Source organism: Acipenser ruthenus, chromosome 4, assembly GCF_902713425.1.
Source record: "Acipenser ruthenus chromosome 4, fAciRut3.2 maternal haplotype, whole genome shotgun sequence".
In the NCBI taxonomy this organism is placed as follows: Eukaryota; Metazoa; Chordata; class Actinopteri; order Acipenseriformes; family Acipenseridae; genus Acipenser; species Acipenser ruthenus.
In genome coordinates this window covers 10,812,542-10,838,939 of record NC_081192.1, presented here as the reverse complement: position 1 = coordinate 10,838,939, position 26,398 = coordinate 10,812,542, and the positions used below count along the sequence as shown (strand labels likewise).

General features: G+C 36.1%; 1 protein-coding gene across 4 annotated transcripts in view; it reads left to right on the top strand.

Moving 5' to 3' along the window:
• The window catches only part of phf14 (PHD finger protein 14), a 141,893-nt gene that overhangs the window by 23,469 nt on the left and 92,026 nt on the right, over positions 1-26,398 (top strand). For all 4 annotated transcript variants that reach the window (XM_034920598.2, XM_033998851.3, XM_059021997.1 and 1 more), the window contains exons 5-7: positions 5,625-5,784; positions 16,635-16,746; positions 16,983-17,120. In XM_034920598.2, the coding sequence (XP_034776489.1) occupies positions 5,625-5,784; positions 16,635-16,746; positions 16,983-17,120 (410 nt within the window). The remainder of the gene's footprint in view (positions 1-5,624; positions 5,785-16,634; positions 16,747-16,982; positions 17,121-26,398) is intronic.

The window sequence follows — 26,398 nt, the reverse complement described above, 5'->3', positions numbered from 1 at the left end:
TAAATATTATAATGCAAGGACAACATTACAAAACATTGTAAATAAACAGACATTTTAACAGAAATATGTGTTTCTATACAGGCATATTACAGGAGGCTCATTGAAACAATAGAAATGTCAGAAGACTGATATAATCAAGCTTCAATACATGGAGGCAAGTCCCTTTCACAGTTCTCTGTCATTTCACAAACACATTATCACCTGATTATGTTGGCCAATTAAAGTCTGATTATTGTGGCAATTGCTGGCCGTAGGAACTACTAGCTTGATCAAAAGCCAAATTGAAATACTTGCACAAAAATATAATATTTTTAGTGAATGAGGAATGGGGAGAAGACGTAAATCAGTTTATGAATATTCAAAAGAAAATGAATGTTTCGAAGTATACAAAAAGCAAAAATAGCAGAAGTGTGTCAGATGAGGCAGAGGTAACATAGCGCTGCAAATACTGCTGCATTGAGGTACATGTCAACGCTGACAACAAAAGAACATACTGAAAAGTAAGCGACACATTAAACTAAAACAATAAACTGAGAGACACACAATTCATTTATGAAGCTTTTACACATGCTTTAATAAAAGAGAGCGCAGAATGAAAGTTTTAGAACATTAAAACTCAAGAACCAGATTTGCCCTGAAAAGCTACACAGACACAGAATGCATTATGAATTACTTATACCATGTATGTCTTTTTACAAGAAAAAGAAAAAAAGAGTGTTAGAATATTATATACAACCCATGGAAACAGAGTTTTGCAATAAGGCTGAAACTTTGCTGCTTGATTTCTTTTTCTTTTTCTTTTATCTGATGCTTTTGAGCGTTGTTTGTTCGTTTTTTTTCTGGTGTTCCGAATCCAAGTCTTCATCTTCTACAACTTGTTGTTCTGTTTGTTCTATTTCACTCTTGCTGAAAAAACGAGTGGATTTTCTTCTGCGACATTTTACAGTATTGGCTAACAGTTTTGTTTTTTTAAATCGCGCACACGTTTACCACAATCATGTATTTATATTGATGATAAAGTTATAGAAAAGAAGGCAAAGAAAAGTTCACTATCCACGCATCTCTACAGCTGACCTCAATACGAAAACATATTACTGGCATTTTTAAATTATTGGTGACTAAAACGTACAGTACTGATGCTAATTAAAAAATAATAATAAAACACTTACCTAGTAACAGTGTGATGGATGTCCCTGCTTGTTACCACACAAATCACTGATGATGGCAGGGAAATTGGAGAGAGCTTCAGTCGCAAGACATTTTTGGCGTTTTTAATCTTTGATGGTATTTCGTCTTGATCGCCCTTTGCTAGTAATGTACTAGTACTGAGCAAACAATCCACATTTTTCCACTGAATTGAAAGCTAAAAACTCTTAACTGTCACACCAGACGTAACGGCATGTCAAACTAGACCGCATGACAATACAGCGGTTTTTGACTGGCCATACATTGTGTATTTTGAAATGAACCAATAGTACTTAAGTTACAATAAACTTTAATCGGGTCATTGAAACAAATACATATCGACTGCAGGCATGAACGCACACAGGAAATAAAATGAGTTAAAGACTAGACGTTTAGTTTTTTAAAATGTCTTTTTTGTATCCTACACAGACTGCAGTAACCACCCAACTGTTTATATTACATTTAAACAACAGGGCTTATTTAAAATGTACATATTTGATATGTAAATTAGTCGTGTGTGCACTGAACGCTCTGTCACAGCTCGTCAGTCTGGTGTTAGCGATTAAACGTAGCTTACATGACAAAAGTTTGTAATAGATTGGCAAGTGGTACTAAATAAAATGCGTTGTCTGCCATTTCAGAATTTTTCTCGAGTACCCCCAGGGGTACGTGTACCCCAGTTTGAAAACTGCTAGAAGAAACCACATTACCAACAGATACAGTTTAATAGTAGTCGTATTTAAATGCTGTTGTCCTGACTGGTAAATTCTTCCAGCTTGCCCTTTTTTTTTTTTGACAATTTCCATATAAAAAACGGCATTTTTATCTTGACATTTTTCATTCTTAGCCACCAAGTAAATATTTTGGACAGTTTTCAAAACAATTGTTGCTTTATTTTTACAACACACGTTGGTGTTGTTAATAAACGCGTATATCTGCTTCAGGTTAAACAATTGGCCCGTGTTACACAGAACACTACAAATAAAATGTCAAATATACAATAAGTATTTCGTTGGTTTTGTGGATTTGCTATGTTTTTAACTTATTTTAATACTGCACATAATGATATGGTTTTGAAAATGCTACTTACCAAAACCATGCTGCACGTGAACTGTATAACATAATAATTTCCTTTATTCCGATTCCAGTGGTGTTTTCTCAATGCAAGATGTATTGTAGGCATATATACAGTGCCGTATAAAACCACATACACTGTGTATATATATATATATATATATATATATATATATATATATATATATATATATACAGACGTGCTCAAATTTGTTGGTACCCTTACAGCTCATTGAAATAATGCTTCATTCTTCCTGACAAGTGATGAAATTAAAAGCTATTTTATCATGTATACTTGCATGCCTTTGGTAGGTCTTAGAATAAAGCAAAGAAGCTGTGAAAAGAGATGAATTATTGCTTATTCTACAAAGATATTCTAAAATGGCCTGGACACATTTGTTGGTACCCCTTAGAAAAGATAATAAATAATTGGATTATAGTGATATTTCAAACTAATTAGTTTCTTTAATTAGTATCACACATGTCTCCAATCTTGTAATCAGTCATTCAGCCTATTTAAATGGAGAAAAGTAGTCACTGTGCTGTTTGGTATCATTGTGTGCACCACACTGAACATGGACCAGAGAAAGCAAAGGAGAGAGTTGTCTGAGGAGATCAGAAAGAAAATAATAGACAAGCATGGTAAAGGTAAAGGCTGCAAGACCATCTCCAAGCAGCTTGATGTTCCTGTGTCAACAGTTGCAAATATTATTAAGAAGTTTAAGGTCCATGGAACTGTAGCCAACCTCCCTGGGCACGGCCGCAAGAGGAAAATCGACCCCAGATTGAACAAAAGGATAGTGCGAATGGTAGAAAAAGAACCAAGGATAACTGCCAAAGAGATACAAGCTGAACTCCAAGGTGAAGGTACGTCAGTTTCTGATCGCACCATCCGTCACTTTTTGAGCGAAAGTGGGCTCCATGGAAGAAGACCCAGGAGGACTCCACTTTTGAAAGAAAAACATAAAAAAGCCAGATTGGAATTTGCTAAAATGCATATTGACAAGCCACAATCCTTCTGGGAGAATGTCCTTTGGACAGATGAGTCAAAACTGGAGCTTTTTGGCAAGTCACATCAGCTCTATGTTCACAGACGAAAAAATGAAGCTTTCAAAGAAAAGAACACCGTAACTACAGTGAAACATGGAGGAGGCTCGGTTATGTTTTGGGGGCTGCTTTGCTGCGCCTGGCACAGGGTGCCTTGAATCTGTGCAGGGCACAATGAAATCTCAAGACTATCAAGGCATTCTGGAGCGAAACGTACTGCCCAGTGTCAGAAAGCTCTGTCTCAGTCGCAGGTCATGGGTCCTCCAACAGGATAATGACCCAAAACACACAGCTAAAAGCACCCAAGAATGGATAAGAACAAAACATTGGACTATTCTGAAGTGGCCTTCTATGAGTCCTGATCTGAATCCTGCTCCGTTTGTATGGTATACTTTTTAATGAATCTCAGAAAACAACCGATGAGTGCAAGATCGCACAAGAGTTGCACAAGCACGTCTGTAGGAAGAGATTAGCTCCTCTAATTTTGAGTTTCTAACTGCTGAGCCCTCTGGATACGTATTTCCAAAAGCTCTGTGTTTGGTTTCAAAATGGCTTTTCATATTGTATTCCTTAACTACTGACATGCATTCATTTCACAATAAACACATTGACTTTGCGTTCTGTACAGTTGGTAAAATAAATAAGTATTTATTGATCCACTCATTGTTGAATCTATGATTTTCATCATTGTTTTCTCTTTTAACTAGCTAGAGTAGAGAGAGACATGTTTTACATAACAGAAAAAAAAAAAAAACTTTTAATAGCAACGAGTAAAAAACTAAAATTGCCGCAGAGTACGCAAGCGGAGCTCAGTGGAACTGGCTTGCGTGAGTGGTGCTGAGTGGCTAGTGACTGGAAGGGGGGGGGGGGGGGAGTGTGATGGGCGCGCTGCTTTGCCGGTTACAAAAATAAAACGCGTCTAAATCCCAAATTGATTTAAGATGTTACTATTTTTGTTTTTTATTTTAATTATTTTTTTATAATTTTTGCTGACTGTCGGCGGCCCACTTGGTTGTCCCTTGCGGTCCGGATGTGGCCCGCGGGCCACCAGTTGAAGAGCCCTGCTATAGGCTATACAAATAATACAGGCACTTGGTCTGCGATTTTATTGTACACATTTAATGTGCTATTATATATTTTGTAGATATATGCACTGCATCATTAATGTACAGTATGCATATGAATGAATTATGCCCTTTAAAATTATACAAATCCCCAAAAAGCATCCTGAAAAAAATGTTTTGGCAAAAAAATAGCCCTGTCAACAAACATTTGTTATGGGTGCTTTAGGGAATTAAAGTGTGTCACTTTTCCTTTCTTGGGGAAGTAAGTTAAACAGGTGGTTTAGAACAATATAACTGGTACCATGCAAGGCAACTGCTCATTAAATTTATCACAGTGTAATTACTTCACAAAATGTTGCCTTTTGCAGATGTATAGAAGTCGTACTGTTTTTTAAACCCTTTTTCATGGGCTAATGTGTCACAATGGGTGAATGCATTTGTGCCAAGATCTTGTAACTGGCTTGTTAATACCAGCACACCCCCAACTGTGATGCTAGCACTGCTGACATATTGATTGCAGTGTGTCTGAAGAAAAATGCCTGGTACATCTCATATAGTGTTTGACACTAGCCCCTTCATAGTGCACTTGACAGCGAGTGCCCTTGGGTCCATTTACCATAAATTAAACGAGATACAAAGTTATTAATCTTGTTGAACATTTTTCATCTTTGCTCTGTGACTTTTTGCTGTATTCTGCACTGACTACAGCTAACCATTTAATATCCATTTCATTGCCACATAGCAGATACTGTAGGTGTGCCCTTAAGTCTTCTTGAAAATATTAGTGCTATTTTCTGGGACTCTTCATTTATTGTAATTTATGATAGATACTGGAGATGGATAATTTAAATATACATAAATTGATGGATTAAATTGTGCAGGGGGGGAAGGGTATTCCTTTGAAAAGAGGCAGAACTGACATGGATGTGAACCAATCACATGACAGTCAGAGACTGTTGCCCGGTGGTGTAAGGTAGTCAGGGCAATAGTTCAATCTATATTTGCTCTGATGAGGTTTTAAACAATCACAGACCAGGATTTCCAACCACTGATTCATATACATACATTATATATGTGTATATATATATATATATATATATATATATATATATATATATATATATATATATATATATATATATATATATATATATAATGAATCAGTGATCATTTAAAGAGAATCCTTGGTCTTCTTTGTAACAGCAATAATGTATACACATGCTAATATTTAAACTATTTAAAATATTTTTTTAGGTTGCTATGGTGTTGATGGAGAGAGTGATTCCATCATGAGTTCAGCTTCAGAAAACTCCACTGAACCCTGGTTCTGCGATGCATGTAAAAATGGAGTTACACCCAGCTGTGAGCTGTGTCCTAATCAGGATGGGATTTTCAAGGAGACCGATGCTGGCAGGTGATTCAGTGATTTATTTGGTTTAATTGTATTCATTATTAGTGGTATTCTTTTTAAAATGTGTTTCCCTGACTACAGTTTTATGTTGGGAAACTTGGTAAGGGCATTCTTGACGCCTTAGCAACTCTGAAGCCTTTAAAATGACAGTATATAATAACACAGTCATAACAACTCATTGTTTTCTTTCTATTGCCATGACATGTTAAACGCACAAAAAGCAAGATTAGAAAAAATAGATCAGCTATTACTTGTCTGAATTTTGAATGGATATCCGAACATGGAAATAGCATGTCAGTCCTAGCACTCATCTATATGCTACTCCCTTAAGGCAGGGATAGTATCTTAAAGCCTGCATTTGGCACATTAAGTGTAGCAGCTGGGAATGGAATATTGATGAGATGAGTAAAGTGTTATGTTAAGTTTCTAAAGGACAGCTCTCCAGATAAGGTTTTGGGTCATTGACTAATTTACTCTCCAATTTAGACACTATGTGAGCAAAATGTATTTTGGGTGAGTAAAATGCAACATTACTTTGAAGTCATGAGTACTTCCAATAAATACAATACATACTTTAATGCAAACTTATGGCATATGCATTAACTACAGCCTTACATTTGAACTGTAATGCAGGGGTGAAAGTGCTCAGTCTGTAGAGGGGATTCGGTAAAAAATGGCCTCTCCCAGGTCCATTCCTATGATTTGTGTAGACATGCCAAAAAATCTGTTTGTTTTCATGTGTATTTGATGACTTGTGACCTTTTAGTATATTTGTTCCTGTTTGAACTGTAACTTCATTCAGATCATAGGCACCTAACCCATAGAGCACAGGGAAGGCAAACTATATATTATGCCATTCTACTTTTTTTGCTCAGTGTAAACACACTACTATTCTATGTTGTTATGGTTTTGCCTATAAACGGTTTAAAATGTAAAAAAAAAAAAAAAAAAAAAAAAAAAAGGAAAGTCATTCATGAGACGCCATAAGTCCAACATTAAAAATAAATAAATAAATACCCCCCCCCCCCCCCCCCCCCATTGTCCGCTCTGCACTATTTGCAACAGCTAACGTTCCCTGTTAAAGAAATTATATTCAGATGGTTCAGTGTTTGCTCCAGGATTTACAGACTGAGGGTCAATGTGGCCCCCACTCTAAATTTTAGGGGGACATTTTCTTCAGTGAGGGGGTCAATATGTTTGATAATTCAGAACCAACCACCATTTCTTATTTTTGTTTGTTTTTAAATATGCCAGCAGAGTTTACTGACCTTTTGAAAAATAAAACTGTAAAGTTGTAGATACAACCAAGGTGTCTCTAAAATACTCACCGTCATTGTTGGGGAAAATATTGGTTAATGTGTCACAGTGACGCTGGTGTGTCACCGAGTAGAGTAGATTAATTGTACCAGATCACACTAGAACAGGGGTTTTCAATATTTTTAAACTGCATACCCCTTTCCAAAAAAAGTAGTCCACCGCGTACCCCCATCTGAGATACAGGCATTATAAAATTAAAACAGAAAAAAAGATTTGTACAATAACATGATACAACAAAACGCACAAGCCTTGGAGTGTGTGATGGATACAATTATAAAAGTTACAGTATTATAATGGAAAAAATATATATTATATTTACTTTTGGATAAAAATAGTCCCTCAAACAGGTTTCTAGTTGTTGGAAACATCAACATCATTTTATTGTAATTACAAATCAATTAAAACCAACAAAGCCTCTGCTAAACTCAGTCACTCAGAAATGACACAGGACTATTCCATGATAGCAAATGGCAAATCATGTATTTTTATTGATAATAAAATTACAGAAAAGGTGACAAAGAAAAGTTCATTATCCATGGCTCTCTACATCTGACCTCATTACAAAAACATATTGGCATTTTTTAATTCTTGGTGACTAAAAAGTACAGTACTGATGCTAATTAAAAAAACAATAAAACGCTTACCTAGTATCAGTGTGATGGATGTCCCTGCTTGTTACCACATAAATCACTAATGATGGCAGGGAAATTGGACAGAGCTTCAGTCGCAAGACATTTTGGGCGTTTTTAATCTGACGGTATTTCGTCTTGATCGCCCTTTGCTAGTAATGTACTAGTATTGAGCCAACAATCCGTATTTGTTCACTGGATTGAAAGCTAAAAACTCTCTCACACGGCTTGTCAAATTAGACCACGTGGCAGTACTAAGGTTACTGATTTGCCATACATTATGAATTTTGAAATGAACCAATAGTACTTAAATTACAGTAAACTTTAATCGGGTCATTGAAATAAAAAAATAATAATTCGACTTGCAGGCATGAACGCACACAGGAAATAAAATGAGTTAAAGACTAGGCTTTTAGTTTTTTAAAATATGTATTTTTTTTTTATCCCAAAGACAGACTGTAGTAAAAGCCCAACTGTTTATATGACATTTAAACAGGGTTTATTTATAACGTACATATTTAATGTGTAAATTAGCCATGTGTGCACTGAACGCTCTGTTACAACACAGCAGTCTGGTGTTAACGATTAAACGTTGATTACATAATAAAAGTTTGCAGTAGATTGGGAAGTGGTACTAAGTAAAATGCGTTGTCTGCCATTTCAGAATTTTTTCTTGCGTACTCCAGTTTGAAAACCGCTGCATTAGAAGAAACCACATTACCAACAGATACAGTTTAATAGTCGTATTTAAATGCCATTGTGCTGACTTGTAAATTCTTATCTTCCAGCTGCCACTTTATTTTGACAATTGCCATATCAATAATGGCTTTTTTTTGACATTTTTCATTCTTAGCCCCCAAGTAAATATTTTGAACAGTTTTCAAAGCAATTTTTGCTTTATTTTACAACACACGTTGATGTTGTTGATATGATAAACGCGTATCTGCTTCAGGTACTGTATTGAATTTTTTTCAAGGTTAAACGATGGCCCGTGTTACACAGAACACTAAAAATAAAATGTCAAATAAACAATATGGATTTCGTTGGTTTTAATAATAATTTCTTTTATTCCGATTCCATTGGGGTTATCTCAGTGCAAGAAGTATATAATTTTTTTCTTTTTCTTTTTTTAATCATGTCCTTATAGGTCTACTGGAGAAATGGCCAAGAGACAGTTTGTGCTTAACACATACTGAATTATTTTGGGACTGAATTTTAACATATTTTGTCATAGAAAAGACACATTTCGCATATTTAATAACGTAACCATAGGCTACTTTTTTTTTTATCGATGCGGTTTTCGTTTCACAAATCTGCTGCACTTCATCTATTAACTGTATTGCAGTACGCATAAGTTCAGATTTCTCCCATTCACTTGCTAGATCACTCCATATCTCCAAACATCAGACAGATATTTTGTCTAGCAAATAGAGTTAACAGCGGATGAATTTCACAGTATTTTTAAGCACAAATATAATAGCCTACATTTCAACAGTCACTGCCGAAGCTATTCTTCCAGAAGTAATGGTCGGGTGTTGTAACAGGGATACAAGGTTATATTTGCGCCGGGCCATGTTGTTAACAAGCCTGATGTTGTCGTCCAGGCTTTACTGTGAAACTGACTGTAACCAAGGAGGGTGTGAGTGCATTCTACTGGACTGCAGAATAAAAGCACGGGAGTTTAATTATGAAAATGCAAGTGTAAACAAACAAGTTAAAAAGATTAGCCTGTCGCCAGACATGTCATGTTAATACAAAATGCATTAATTTACTTCGTATTGGTATTGTGTTTCTTCTGGGAAGGGGGACATACAGGCGCGATAAGAGAAATTCAGCGGGACATTTTTTATTTCAGAGGGGCATTGGCGCAATGGCGCGGCCTAGCGCGAACACTGGATGGTTATTTATGTATTTTTTTTTAAATAAGGACCCTAGTAGGTTTGTGGTGCTGCGGGGCCCTGAACAGGTTTAAGTTCAACAACAACTCTAAATAAAATGTTACTGCTATTAACCACTGGTAATAATCTGAAGCAGTGGTATTGCAAAATAACAAAATCCTGTTTTTACTTTAGAATTTTTTCATTAAAAACTTGTCCTTCTATAAATTAATTTTCAGCTTCATATTGAAGCTTGTTGTGTACTACTCATTTAAGCAAACCAAGTAGGGATTTTCTTTAGACATTTTTTTAAGTGAAGTAAGCTTATTTGTGTATAAATAATGACAATAGTTTAATCATAATTTAAAGGCACGCCCCTGAATCGTAAGGTAATTAAACTGTTTGCTTATACTCTCCCTGCCATTCTGCGCACTGTCAATCCTGGTTAAAGATATAAATAATGTACCCGATCTGAAGCGAGTGTAAAACTTGCTCGAATATTAAAGTAAAAAATAAAGATATTTTAAAACTAGCCACAAATGACTTGTTACATAATTGTTTTACATTTATTGTTTTGCCCTCTAACTCAATGGACCATATTTGGAAGCAAGCACAAAGGCAAAGACACCATTTCTTAGAGCAATAAGACCATTTTAATGGTGTAAAACAAGAAACAACTCTTGACTGGTCCTTCCTGCTACTAAGTTTATACTGTTGAAATTGTTTATTCAAAAAAAAGTAAATAAAAAGTCTTTGCATTTGCTTCAGAGTGAAGTCTTTTTTTATATAGTAAAACAGTGCTTTTGACATGGCAAATATTTTGAACGGCCTTACTTGGGGAATAATTACCTTCTAAAGAACAGTACTTGCTTTTCTTTGTTTGTTTAACACTTTCCTTTAATAAGCTACATGTGGGAATTCTAGGTGTAACACTGTGCAGAGACGTGCATGTATTTGCATTTAATGCATGTTCAGTAAGTACATATTGTACATTTTATGCTGAAACATCTGCCCAATTTTGTAGGTTGGCAATGAAACCGTAACTTCACAACAGCAAGGCTTGATTGGTTTCTTAAAGCTTCTTAATTGTAAAAAATAAATAAATAAACATTTGCTTCTCTACGCTCAGCAGTTAGTCCTTCAGTTTGCCCTCCTACTGTTTAACAAAGTTAGGTGTCTGTGATTGACACAATTCTTTGACCATTGCTTCTGACATTGATCAAAACACTGAATTGTTGTACTGTTTTTAGAATGAAACACTCACCTATAGGTACCAAAACTGACTTGTGTTACTGAATAAGAAAGGTTACTGGTCCAGAGCTTATCTACAAAAGTGAGTATAGTTTAGATTTTTGTTGTTATACAGTTAAACAAACTGTTAATGCAAAAAAGTTTTACAGTTGGTTATTAGTTATTAACATAGAAAATGATGTAAAACTCAGAAAAACTGTACAAACCCTGTATTTACAATCTGATTGAGTTAAGCAGAGATTGTATATGATTTTTGCGGCTGAGGTTTTATACAATTAATATGTGATCGACAGACATGATCCCCCAAAAATTTAAAAAACAAAATGTCCATAAATATATTTTGAAATCTCTACCGTTACTGCACTAATGCAAATAAAGAAGCAATAATATTGTATCCTTTATTGATCGCCTTGCTATAGCAATATAAAGCATCCTGACTCTCTCCAAATACAGAATATTGTATTTCTGTAGATTTACCTTCCAAAAATTTGGTTGACAGATAGGTCAATTGGTAAATTAGGTTGAGGGGGGAGTACGACGGTGCTGAGAAATCCTAAAGATTAATAATCCAGTCCCTTTTTTTTTTTTATTGGTTATGTTTCTGGCAATTCTCAGGCAGGTTACATTTAGCAGTCCCGGCATTTCTATGATCCGTTCTCTAGCTGTCGCTTGCACTATATTAACAATTGATCATCGACATGCCGGGAACCGCCAAAGTCCAAGAAGCTTGATAACATGCAAACTTAAGATGTGCAGGGATTTACTATGGGTATTCTCTACATATAAAAATTTAAATATCATACATAATTCATATTTTTTCAATGTGTAAAACGCCAAGTACGCCACTTATCTGGAGCACTGGGTCATTTTATTTTTAATTTGCTTTATATTTTATGTCTCTACACTTAAGTAATTACTGTGTGTTCATTTATGATGGCTTGCCTGTCTATTTTTACCCACATGTGATATCTACCAACCTACCTACCTCATTGCTGTGTATTGCCTGGGATTATTGTTTTGGTCACCAGATCTGGATTATAAATATAATCTATTTTCTGATTGGATTATCACTGTCTGTCTCTTACCCTGCGAACCACTTTGCCACATATATAATAATTATAATCAAATGTATTTAATATGTAAAATAAACTAGTGTAGGCACATACAGAAGTTCCTTATAATCCTGTAATAACAGTAACCAGAACAAACAAATAAATACATATCTCTCTGCATTGCCACTCGGCATTGATGCAGACATCATATGATGGATGATTTATGTTCAAAAGGGAAGCAAATACTGTTTACCATCGATGTGACATATTGTAAATAAGTAATTTAATATAAGAAAATAACATACAAATAGATATCTTCTATATAATACAATATTTTGAGCAATAAATAGCATATAACCATGAATGTTTTTATAAATTGCATTTACTTATTCTTCACATCAATTTAACTCTTAGCATATGACCTGAGATCCCTGTCGGCCTTGAATTGCATGTTGGCTAATCTCAAGAATAAAAAGCTAACGTTGACGGCGATCATATAAACACATGTTATATTGGTGTTACATGTTCGAAACGGCAATCAAATGGCGCTTAACTAGCTTCCTTTGGCTTCTTACTTTAGGAAGCAGTATGTTATTAAACAATAAGGTTTACTGTAGACCCTTGCATAATTTAATAGTACCTTCTGACCACTGTCTATACTGTGTTTTGTGCAGGTGGATACGAAGTGATGATGTAATGCTTGGACAGTTTGTAATTCATATAAAAATCGAACAATTATCAGATTATAATCAAATTCAATCCAAAATGTCTATGGGAGGATAGGAGTGAAATGATAAATGTTTGGTAAAATTTGGTGCAAAAGCAAGGCAGTTATCATGTTATAATGATAACCCTGAAAAGCGCAACCCCCCCCCCAAAAAAAAAAAAAACATAAATTGATTTTAAGAACAAATTGTTATCATGACAATTTGTTCTTTAACAAAAACAATTGTTTTACTGGTGAGAATAATCCTGGCAATAAATGTATTGTAAAGACTAAGGATCATGAGCTGCTTGTGCATACGGAATGAGGACTGTGTACAGAGCCCAACGTCTTAAATCTAATGAAATCCTTACTAAAGTGTTCTGAGAAGGGCAGCATGAAGCACGCCGTCAATTGCGGTGTTATCACAGATAAAATTCTGCAGCCTGCACTAGCATTTAATACTTCACTAGAGCATGAAAAACAGTGTAAATTAAATTGAAAAGCAAGTGCTTGTTGAAGATGTGTATCTTTTATATTGGACTTTGGGTTATTTCCTTTCCCAGAGTCTGCATTTAAAACCATATCTGTCTAAATAGCAGGCTTTGGCTTTTAAGCAGATAAATTCAAGAAGCACAGATTTTCCACTCCAAGAGAACAGTGTTTTTTTTTTTTTTTTTTTTTAATCCGGGTACCATTCGATGTAACTGGAAAGCTACAGTACACCAGTTTTACTATGCTGAGATAAATTGTTATTACTTCAAGCTAATGCATTTATAGAAATCTGGGCTCCAGGCAAATCTTTTGCCTTAAAAGCCAATGGAAAGTCATCGCATCGTCTGTGAATCAAACTTGCAATCTGTCCACACAAGTGCTGGCACAATTGGTTCACATTTATTTTATCTTCCAAAACCAGCTAATCAATACTATGCACTGACAAAAGCAACCAGTCCTGTACACACAGCTGCCGAATCAGCCAATCACATCCTGTCAGCTCGACTCTAATTATTATTATTATTATTATTATTATTATTATTATTATTATTATTATTATTATTATTATTATTTATTTCTTAGCAGGCGCCCTTATCCAGGGCGACTTACAATTGTTACAAGATATCACATATTTTTACATACAATTACATTATTTTTTACACATTATTTTTACATACAATTACCCATTCATACAGTTGGGTTTTTACTGGAGCAGTCTTGGTAAAGTACCTTGCTCAAGGGTACAGCATCAGTGTCTCCCCACCTGGGATTGAACCCACGGCCCTCCGGTCAAGAATCCAGAGTCCTAACTACTACTCCACGCTGTTATTTATGTGATCCTTTATGAACATTTTTGGGACTATTTTCCTAGAAATTTTCTCAGCAGAAGGGTACACAATGAATCATTACATAAAAAAGAAAATAATGGGAAAAATTGTGTTTTAATAGCAATAGTGCCCTCTCGATGAAGACTACCGTGTGATAGTGAAATAATGAAAAGGGGTTACCCATTTTTTTTTGAGTAATTTCCATGAGTATGTGCCATTTTTTTTTTCCTGACCTGAGGTTTGTTTTTAAAAGTGGTAGCAAACCTAGTATGTCACGTCCAAATCTGTTACGTTCCAAATCATCGTAAAAAAAATATATATATCTGAAAACTTGCCAGCACAGGATATATCTGCACAACTTGACCATCTGCTGTTGTTGTGATCAGCAAGTGTGGTGAGATCGCACTGGAGATTTTTCTCTTCCACAATCAGAGAGGTCTATTGCAAGGAGGCTTTTGTACAGATCAGAATAGTGTGGATATTTAAAAAATAATAATTATAGTGCATGTACAGTAAGGTCAGAGATCATAACAGCTATCAATTTGCAAATTCTTGGCTCACAATGCACTAATAGCTCTGCCCAGCAAAAAATTTAAATGCATTTAAAATGGTGCACTGTACACCAGTCAAACAAATTACGTTGCTGAATGACATCACATAACAAAATCTTCCACTTCTCTTTAAGATACATTGGCTATCTGATAACAGGCAGCAACTATGTACAATAAAGTATTGGCGTGTTGTTTTGCTCTTGTCTTTCTTTAGAATCAACTAATTACTTCCTGTGTACCAAAGAATTGCTACACCAAGGCACCAGTGCTGTCCACTACCCCACACATTAGTATTGAATGGAATCAAGAGAATGTCTATTTTTAAATCCTAATTACAGTCCCAAGTATTTCTATGCATTCTGCTTTCACCATTCATAAAATGATCAGTCTGATTTCTCTGCAACAGCGGATGCTGCTTTAGTACAAAACTCATGCTACATTTACTGTTTTTCATTATGGTAATGCCTTAAATTACTGTGCCTGCTTCTTTGGCTGAAAAGATATGATCAGCTCATAATCTAATTTAGCTGCACTATTAAATCATCATCAAACACCTGATGGTAAACAATATAACTTAATCTATTATATCTGGGATAGATGCGGCTGCTAAAGAACAGTAGTCACACGTTTAGTCACCATCATAACTGTTGCATGCAACTGGGGTTACCATATTCTGCTGCTGTTAATACAGCACCTCTGGACTTCCAGGTATTTGTGTTCTGTCAGGTTGTTACCATCCTTCTCATACTTCAGTTTAAAACATGTGATATGCAGAGTTTTATTTCTTTGCTGACAGACGTCACAGTGCTTTCATAAATATTGAGACGTTTTTAAAGGGAGAGTTTTTTGTGTTACAGGTGCCAAGTCTGCAGTATGGAGCCCTGATAATACAGTATACAGTAGAGAGTCAATTATCCGATCTTTGGTCAGCTGTACTGTCTAATCAACCGAGCGCACCTGTAATCACGTAATGAATTACGTGTGGTGTATTACGCACACAGCTTCTGCTGCTAAAACGTAGATGAAATTTAGCTGCCAAAAAAAGGACCAGCAGACTGAGGCAAAGGAAAGTTACAGAATTATTCAGACCACCAAAATCTTAGATGGAGCATTGTGTGCTTTAAATTGTTGCAGTTAAGCAAATTTAAACAGTCGCCTCCTTCTTGATTTTTCTTCTATTTCGTCAGTAAGGTCTGGAGATCCTGTTTGTTATTAAGCAGCAAAGAACTGTTATTTTATTCATTTCAGTTGCACGTTATTATAATGCCTTAACAGCAAGTATCAGTATAGAAACATTTTACTGAATTTAAGTTTAATGATTCCTAAAGTTCTGTAATGTGTCAAAGTTGTACTGAATTGTATTCTTTGATTTTCAAAGTCTGATATATGGTGCATTTAATTACAGTATTTAATTACCTTAACTGTAGGTGTTAAAGTTTTACTGAATTGCATTAATTTAGTGATTTTGTAAAACTTTGTAATTTTGTATGCTTAATGTGATTGAATAGGTTACTAGCTATATATCATCAGTAGGTACTTGTATGTTAACTGTATTCTTGTATGTTATGTATTCTATACATTATTAAAGGTACAGTAAATTATGAATACCTGTTTGATTATCCATACAAATCGATTATGCGAACTATTATCGGTCCCGATTACCCAGTTTGGATAGTTGACTCTCTACTGTGTTGTAGGTCTTAATAATTCTTTATTGCAAAAAAAGACAACTCTTGCAAAGATTTATTGCTTTTGCTGTTTTATTGGTATATTTTGTATTTCATTAAACGCAGTATTTATATAGTAGGCTTCAGAACTAAAGATAATATGTTCATTATCTACAGTTAAAATAAGTTAGTGGACACAATCATTTTCATACTAACTTTTGGGAATGAATGCATTATTGTAGAGATATTTGCGTTAAAGCTTTTGCTGTAATACATTATGTCACTGTGATAAAATATACTGCATTTTATCAATGAAAATGGCTAAGATCAGTAGGCAAGTTAATGACCTTGTGTTTTTATATATAAAAAAAGACTAATTTTATTTTAATTATTTAGGCTAACCTTTTGAAAAGCCAATGGTGCTGCTTTGTTACAGATCTCCTACACATGGTTGTTTAAACAGTGTTTTCCTTTGTTGGTATAGGTGGGTCCATGTTGTCTGTGCCCTTTATGTCCCTGGAGTAGCATTTGGAGACATTGACAAACTGCGTCCAGTGACTCTTACTGAAATGAACTATTCAAAATACGGTGCCAAGGTAAGCGTTTCAACAAAAGCAAAGTAAGAAAGGTTGTTCACAGAATTCTATAAAAACATGTAGCAAATGTACACTAAGGAATATGGTTGTATTGTAACATGATACTGTAGCTTTATGGATTTTATGTTTTGATGCAAGGCAGAATCTTGTTAAATTAATACATCATTAAATCTTATGTATTTCCTGGGAATCAATTGATAGGAGTAGCTTATTTAAAACGTTTTCTTTCATTTTAGGAATGCAGCTTTTGTGAAGACACCCGTTTTGCACGTACCGGTGTATGCATAAGCTGTGACGCAGGCATGTGCAGATCCTACTTCCATGTGACGTGTGCTCAGAGGGAAGGATTGCTGTCTGAGGCAGCTGCTGAAGAAGTGAGTTAATACTGATCTCTTTAAGAATTGGTTTAGGGTTTTATGAAATTCTGTTAAATCTGGTTTCTTGTAAGTACACTCAAATAAATCCAGGTTTTACATTGTTCATTACTGATATTCGTCTCCATTCATCCAGGACAGCACATGCTTCACTTCAATGTTCAGGATATATTGTCTGCTGAATGTATTGTGAGGCTGTAATGAATCACTTAATTTAAGCTTTTATGTCAAGGAACAAATTAAGGTGGTTGTTCTCAAATGGGATTTGTCACAGTAAGGGGTTTTTCACAAGTCTTAGACCGCTTATTTCCTGGTCACAGAGGCACTGGGGACTTTTAGTAACACTAAAGGTGTATGTTTGATAGTGATGTGATTATACACAAAAGTAGACCTTACTATCATCCTTTGCTATATGTGTTGGGAATACTAAATATCCATGGCCCAAACAGCAAGACAAGTAATTATGTTTATTGTGTAAAGTGTTTGCCAAGAGAAAAGTACACAAACTTAATCCTGGTGTGTGTGTGTTTTTTTTTTGGTAATGACACATAGCTAGAACTTCAAAGGTATTTACCTTAATTTGTTATTTGTGCATTTTTCAGAAAAGAAAAAAAAGCACCGAATAAAGTTACAAAACTATACATAAAGTATCCAAGCATTTAATTAAAAAAGCACCGAATAAAGTTACAAAACTATACATAAAGTATCCAAGCATTTAATTTAGGGCGCCTGTCAATAGTCTCAAGTTGTTATTTCTTCTCTATCGACTACATGGAGTAGCTTTGAGAATCCAGCCCATGGAGTAAATAGCTTTGAGAATCCAGCCCGTAGTGTGAAGAAACACACTGAACCAGTCCTAACCACTGCAAAAAATAATTGTAACGGAATGATTATCCTCTTAAGTTCAATAAATTAAGAGATTTATTAAAAGTAGTATTTTGATGAATGTTTCCATCAGTGTCTTTATGGGACTGTTGTAACCACGATGTGAGTGGCAATCTATAAACTTGGACACAAGGAAGATTTATTTTGTGTAACATTTGCATAAAAATGTAAGTAGCTGATTTAAAAAAAATATACAAAGAAAGAAGATAGTGTGACAGGACTTCTGAAACATGGTACATTCTGTTTATATATATATATATATATATATATATATATATGTGTGTGTGTGTGTGTGGTTTTTTTTTTTTAATATGTATAAAGAAATGCAAGCATGGAAAGATTGGCAGCCAGGTCACAGTTTGTCTAAAAAGAGAATGAGGAATGCTAGAGAAATAATGATTGGCAGCACTGTGAACCAAGCAGGTTTAACAGTTTATGTAAACAGGTCAACTAACTCATTGCTATTTTCATGATAAGCAGCTTTCTAAAATACATATTTTTCTGTACTATGAAAATTATGTACATATAAATCATGTTCTTTGAAAGGTTGACTGGATTTTCATCAGTGTAATCAGAAACTCTTACTTTCAGAATGACATGCCTAACCTAGCCATTCGGCTTATCCAAGTGGTACTGATGAAATTATATATATATATATATATATATATATATATAATATATATATATATATATATATATATATTAGTGCCTTGCAAAAGTATTCAGACCCTTCCTATGGTTTCCCATTTTGTGAAATTACAAAATTATGCATACACATTTTTTTAAAACTATTTTATTCAAAATTTGAATGCTCAAACTGACAAGTTACAGTGTCAGCAAAAACTAAAGAGAAAAAAAGAACTATCTTGATTGCATAAGTATTCAGACCCGTCAAGTCAATATTTGGTGGAAGCACCTTTGGCAGCAGTTATAGCCACAAGTCTTTTTGGGTAAGTCTCTACTAACTTTGCACACTGACTTGGTGCATTTTTTGCCCATTCTTCTTGGCAGATTTTCTCAAGCTCTCTCAAGTTGCTTGAGGATCGCTTATGGACAGCAGTTTTCAAGTCTTTCCACAGATTCTCAATCGGATTCAAGTCAGGACTTTGACTGGGCCACTCAAGGACATTCACTTTCTTATTCTTAAGCCAGTCCAGTGTAGCTTTGGCCTTGTGCTTTGGATCATTGTCCTGCTGAAAGGTGAACTTTCGCCCAAGTTTTAAGTCTTTAGCAGACTGAAACAGGTTTTCGTCTAGTATTTGCCTGTACTTTGCTCCATCCATTTTTCCTTCAATCCTAACAAGCTTTCCAGTCCCTGCTGAGGAGAAGCATCCCCATAGCATGATGCTGCCACCACTATGCTTGACTGTAGGGATGGTGTTGACTGGGAGAGATGCTGTGTTGGGTCTGCGCCAAACGTAACGCTTGGCATTTATACCAAAAAGTTCCAATTTGGTCTTGTCTGACCACAACAACTTTTGCCACATTCTTGCAGGATCACTCAGGTGCTTTGTTGCAAACTCCATGTGGCCTTTGAGATGGCTTATGTTTGGTAATGGCTTCCTTCTTGCCACCCTGCCATACAGGCTACTTTTGTGAAGTGTTCTGGATATTGTTGACTGATGCAAATTTTCTCCCATCTCAGCCATTGAACTCTGTAGCTATTTCAAAGTTGTCGTTGGCCTCACAGTGGCATCCCTCACCAGTTTCCTCCTTGCCCGGCTGCTCAGTTTGGAGGGGCGGCCTGATCTAGGCAGTGTCTGGGTGGTACAATGCACCTTCCATTTCTTGCTGATTTGAGTAGACTCTGCTCACAGGGATATTCAGAGACTTCGATATTTTTTTGTACCCTTCTCTTGATCTGTGCTTTTCAATGACTTTATCCCTGACTTGCTTTGAAAGCTCCTTGGTCTTCATGGTTGAGTCTTTGCTTGAAATTCACTACCTGACCAAGGAACCTGAAGAGACAGGTGTTTTTATTCTGAAATCATGAGACCCTCTAATATTGCACACAGACAGAGGCCATTCAACTAATTGTGTGGCTCGTTAAAGTCATTTTGTGCACCTGAATTAATTTAGGTTTGCCACAGCAAAGGGTTTGAATACTTATGCAATTTTTTCAATTTTTCAATTTTATTTCAATTATCTTATTAACTTATTTCTAGTTTTTTTGCTTTGAATGTGTGGAGTAGGTTGTGTATATAACACATTAATTCCTATTCCTATAAGTGTTATGACTGCAAGCTTTAAAGCAACAAAATGTGAAAACTGTGAGACGGTCTGAATACTTTTGCAAGGCACTGTAATATACAGTGTATATATATATATATATATATATATATATATATATATATATATATATATACACACACAGTGCCGTGAAAGTATTTGCCCCCTGTCTGATTTTCTGCATTTTTGCACATTTTTCACATTGTATTTGGTCAGATTTTTTTGTGGTTTGTTGTAGTAGTATATAGAGGGAGTCTGAGAGAAAAAATGACACCAAAGTTTGGTGCTTCTTTCATTTGTTTGGTGTGCAAGGTAATCAAATATGCAATCTTCAGGTGTGAAAAAGTTATTGCCCCCCCTAGTTAACTCAACCCAATTAAAGGGATAATTAGGGTCAGCTGTTTGAGTACTTTGGTTAACAACCAGGCCTGATTTGGGCCAGCCCTGCCCAATATAAATCTGAAGTTGTCAGAACACAGGTTCTAGAGCAGGGGTGGGCAATTCCGGTCCTGGAGGGCCGGTGTCCCTCCTGGCTTTTGTTCCAACTGTGCTCTAAATTACTTAATTACACCAATAATTGGTAATAATTGGTCCTATTAAGTAATTTAGGGCACAGTAAGAACAAAAGCCAGGAGGGACACCGGCCCTCCAGGACCGGAATTGCCCACCCCTGTTCTAGAGGCACATCATGCCACGAACAAAAGAAAATCCTGAAGACCTTCAGGAAAAAAAAGTTTTTGATGCCTATCAGTCTGGAAAGGGTTACAAAGCCATTTCTAAGGCTCTGGGGCTCCACCGAACCACAGTCAGAGCCATATTGTCCAAATGGAGAAAGTTTGGGACAGTAGTGAATCTTCCCAGGAGTGGCCGTCCTGCCAAAATCTCTCCAAGAGCAAGGCGTAAAATCGTCCAGGAAGTCACAAAGAACCCTAGAACAACATCCAGCGATCTGCAGGCCTCTCTCGCCTCAGCTAAGGTCAGTGTTCATGACTCCACCATCAGGAAGACACTGGGCAAAAATGGGATTCATGGCAGAGTAGCAAGGCGGAAACCATTGCTCACTAAGAAGAACATGAATTGCCAAAAAGCACCTGGATGATCCTCAAGAGTTCTGGAACAATGTTCTATGGACAGATGAGTCAAAAGTGGAACTTTTTGGCCGACATGGGCCCCGTTATGTCTGGCAAAAACCAAACACTGCATTCCACAGTAAGAACCTCATACCAACGGTCAAGCATGGTGGTGGTAGTGTCATGGTTTAGGGATGCTTTGCTGCATCTGAACCTGGACGCCTTGCCATCATTGCTCTGTATCAGAGAATTCTACAGGAGAATGTCAGGCCATCCGTCCTTCAGCTGAAGCTGAAGTGCGGCTGGGTCATGCAGCAAGACAATGATCCGAAACACACATGCAAGTCTACATCAGAATGGTTGAAGAACAAGAAATTTAAAGTTGTGGAATGGCCTAGTCAAAGTCCAGACCTAAACCCCATGGAGATGTTGTGGCAGGACCTGAAAGGAGCAGTTTATGCTCGAAAACCCACAAATGTCACTGAGTTGAAACAGTTCTGCATGGAGGAGTGGGCCAGAATTCCTCCACGCGCTGTGAGAGACTAATCAATAACTACAGGAAGCGTTTGGTTGCAGTTATTGCTGCTGAAGGTGGCGTAACCAGTTATTGAGTCTAAGGGGGCGATTACTTTTTCACATGGGGGCATTGGGTGTTGCATAGCTTTCTTTAATAAATAAATTAAATATGTATCAAATTTTTGTGTTATTTGTTCACTCAGGGTCCCTTTTATCTAATATTAGGTTTTGGTTTAAGATCTGATAACATTCAGTGTCAAAAAAATGCAGAAAATCAGACAGGGAAAATACTTTTTCACGGCACTGTATTGATTGTGTTTTTGATGGTCTGTCAGGTCAGAAAGGTTGTTTTTTGGAAGCGGGGTGCTAAAGCAAAATGAAAAACTCTGAAGGTCATGCTCTGCTCACATTGAAATAAAATCGTTCACTTCACTTTCCTCCTGTTTGAGATGTTACCAATACATTCACAAATTCTGCACAAAGTTTTCACTGAAGAGCATAGAAAACCTACTCAGTCAATTTTATGTTTGGTCCTGACCTATGAGCAGGAATGAACATAAAAGGAGATCAGCTGGTGTTAAGCGCCTGGTGTGCCACTGCATGGCACACCAGGGGAGACTAGTGGCACCAAATCAGCCAATCAAAAGCCCATGCCTCTTTTCCCCAAAGATCAAAGAGGTGGATAATTTAAACTTGCACCGGTTTGCTTTCTGCCTGCTTCAGCATGGTCAATAGTCTGTCCGCCAGTAAAAGATCATAGGCCCAACTACCGTGCCCCGCTTAACTTTATCAGACATCCTTTATATCCCACTCATGAGGAACCGTTTCAGACAAAAATGAGGGAGATGGGAATTAATTGAAATCATTTTAATATGCATGTTTTTTGGGGTGGTTTTAGCCTGGTAAAGTTACTGATGCACATTCCCAGGTGAGCGGGAATGCTGTATTGGGATGCTGTATCACCCACAGAGTCGCTGCCTATGTGAAATGTCTATATGTGTACAGTCTTCCTACATATTTTTACATATTTTATTATTTAGTGGGTAAGTTAAAATTGATCTTGCTGCATCTAAATAAATAATCATTACTTTAACAAGATGTAATTGTGATAGGAGTAGCTGCTTTACGATCGCACTTTTCATTTAAAATATTGCACAGTTATTGACCAACATCTTTTACACATAGAAAAATATTGCTTCCTAATGTATTTATACCCTTTGATTTGATCAAAATACTGTAACTTTATTGTAATTGTTAATTTTGAATAGCGATATTACTTCTGGCTGCCAGAGTAATGATCGGCAATGATCATTTGTATGTGCACAAACAACTTTTTATATCGGTAAATGTCAGTACTTTTGCCAGTATATTATATATGTGACAATTTACATTTACTACAACCAATCTGTTAATATTACAATGTTGCATTGTCCTGCAATTGTTTTTCTTTAGTGTAGCATCATAAAAAAATAATAATAAAAAGAATACAAACATAAAATAATATAATATATATTTGTGCAATTACTTTTTGACTTTTTTCCCTGCTGTTTTGGGACAAGTTTCGATTGTGCTTATATAACATTGCAAAGACATTTGTACCAGAAGCTTTTTTTTTTTTTTTCCAGATTACACCGGTTTAAATTCTCATTACGTATTCATGTAAAGCTCCTAAGAACCACAGAAAATGATGCATGAAATGTGATCCGCCAGCGGGTAAAACAGAGGTCCACTTTAGAAAATAGGAGGATATTTTTTATAGGATTAAAAGGTGGACAAATTAAGTGGATTTGCCGTTTCCATAACAGCACACATCTGACTAAAATACAAAATAAAATAACTCCCTCTCTATAATACACATATAGTGAAGCAATAATGTAACTTTCCGTGAATTAACCATGCATAAAGCACCATGTAACCAACGCTATGTTTTTTACAAAAAAAAAAAAAAAAAAACATTCCCACTCGTGGATCATTTTAATTGGTATTTTTTAAACTATAGCCTGGCTAAACGGCGGTCGAGAGTTCAGTTTGAAGCGACAGACAAGAAAACCAAGTGCGAGAAAGAGTGGGTCGGGAGAGGGGAAGAGGGAATGGGCTCATCCCAGGTTCGGCTGCTGGAGCGGGGCTGAAGTGAAGCTGAAGTGTCTCGTCTCCCGGAGAAAGCTGCAGCTTTTTTGTAGCAAAAAAGTAAATGCATTGGGAAAGATAACTACGTAATATGCCTAATATCAATTTAGTTATAAAACGAATACTGAATAAGATGTCTGTGTTATAAAGTGCCTGCCCAGCTTTTCTTCAGTTCAGATACTGTATCAAAAGGGACAGACAGAAATGGAAGTTAGACTGAGATGTTGTTTACAGTTTGAACAGCACCGGTGTTGTAGGGAATTAGTAGACCGGGGGAAAAGTGGATCGCACAGGCGCAGTAAGGAGCGGCAGCATTTTGATTAAAGGGGAGGTTAACTACATCAATCAACATTTTCTATCTGGTCATTTTATTTGCCAGATCGTATGGTAATGTTTCACCCACCACTTTCTTATTTATTTATTTTCTGTCTGTAAAATATATGTGCAATGCAAAGTGTTCAGTTATAATGTAACTTAGTCTCTCTTTATACTAGGCCTAGTGTTAAACGCTTGTCAACTTTTTTCTGCCTGTAAGAATGTTGTTGTAGTTGATGTGTGATTGCAAAGATTTATTTATTGTATATTAAAAGGTTTTACATGTCAAAATGCTGTCAATCTTCAATCGAAATTAAAGTGTTTTAGTAATATATTCTAATGACATAATCATACAATATTATTGTAGTATTGCAAGGTCTATTATTATTTTGTCAGTAGGCCTAGCGTTAACTATCACAGTTTACAAAGACGAAACGTTAACAGAAAAAAGTAGAGTAAAAAAAAAGACATTAAACATGATAGCTAAATTAGTAAACACGTTTTTTTTTTTTTTTGTTTGAACAGGAACAGGAGTTTTGTCATGTAGCCTATGTACCTAGGTTGGAAAATAAAAATGAGTACTGTCTGTAAAAATAAATGAAAGAACAAAGCCCATAATAAATAATAATAATAATACAAGTGCATCAGTGATTGCTGTGCATCATGGCCTAAGTTAATAACCGCAGCATGGAGCTCAATTTTGTCCATGACTGAAAATCGTGCTTTAACTTTTTGATAATCGCTCGCATACCTATCCTTACAGTACTGCTTACACGTTAAATATGTAACAAAAACATCTTGAGTTGCTATAACGTTTGTTAAACAAACAAACATATAAATGACACTTACAAAGTTCATTTTAAATGATTTATTTTTAGTTAATATATACAATCAAGAACATAAGAAAGTTTTCAAACGAGAGGAGGCCATTCAGCCCATCTTGCTCGTTTTGGTTGTTAGTAGCTTATTGATCCCAGAATCTCATCAAGCAGCTTCTTGAAGGATCCCAGAATGTCAGCTTCAACAACATTACAGGGGAGTTGGTTCCAGGCCCTCAAAATTCTCTGTGTAAAAAAGTACCTTCTATTTTCTGTTCTGAATGCCCCTTTATCTAATCTCTGTTTGTGACCCCTGGTCCTTGTTTCCTTTTTCAGGTCGAAAAAGTCCCTTGGGTTGACATTGGCGGTGTTTACATGCAAGTTTTAATCGCGCTACTATAGTGCATTCATGACGTGTCACGCGCAAATGACGCATGATTGTGCTCGTTCCAGAAGTGCACGGCAAAAAAAGGTGTGCATTACACTTTGGTAAAGCACGGTAAAGTGCGTGCTAATTGGCCTAATTAGTCCCATAGCAACAAACTCCACAGTCGTGCAAAATACTTAACGATAGACTTTCATGAAATAACACGATACCTCCTCCATTTCCCCTATGTAAAAGAACGCTCTTCTCTGGGATACAGACTTTCTGTCCTCCTCTGTAGCGTAAGTAAGATTTTCCTTATCCCAGTCTTACTAATACAAATCAGTTAAATATCCATCCATCCATTATTATCAATCCACTTCTCCTGATGAGGGTCGCGGCTAAATTATATATAAATTGCATGAGGGGATGTTGATTTATACCATTATTTATTAATTTCAGTGTATTATGAACGATGCACGAGAACTACTAGATCGTTATGACCATCATTATTATCATAATAATAATAATAATAATAATAATAATAATAATAATAATAATACGAATAATGTAGCTTTTTTCCCGCAGGATGTTTCAAGCTTCCACCCCTTCTGACAGCACGCAACACCAGGTCTGCTGGACGGATGAGGAAACTCGTTCCCCTCTCCAAATTATTGCAGACCTGGGGGTTATGGATGAACTGGATTGACCTCTCCAAATAAATGCCACCATTTTCACCAGTATTACTGGTGCTCTGGTTGAACTTGGTATAAATAGAACGCTCCTGCAGGTACGAGATAAATTCAAGAAACTGAAATATCTGTACCTGCAGGAGAGAAAACGCCTGCAGTCCTGCGGTCAAAGCTCGAGATCCCAATTTCGGAAATGCAGCGGTTAATGGGTGACCGGCCAGTGGCAGTGGCATCGGATCATTTGCTGGAATCCTCATCATTC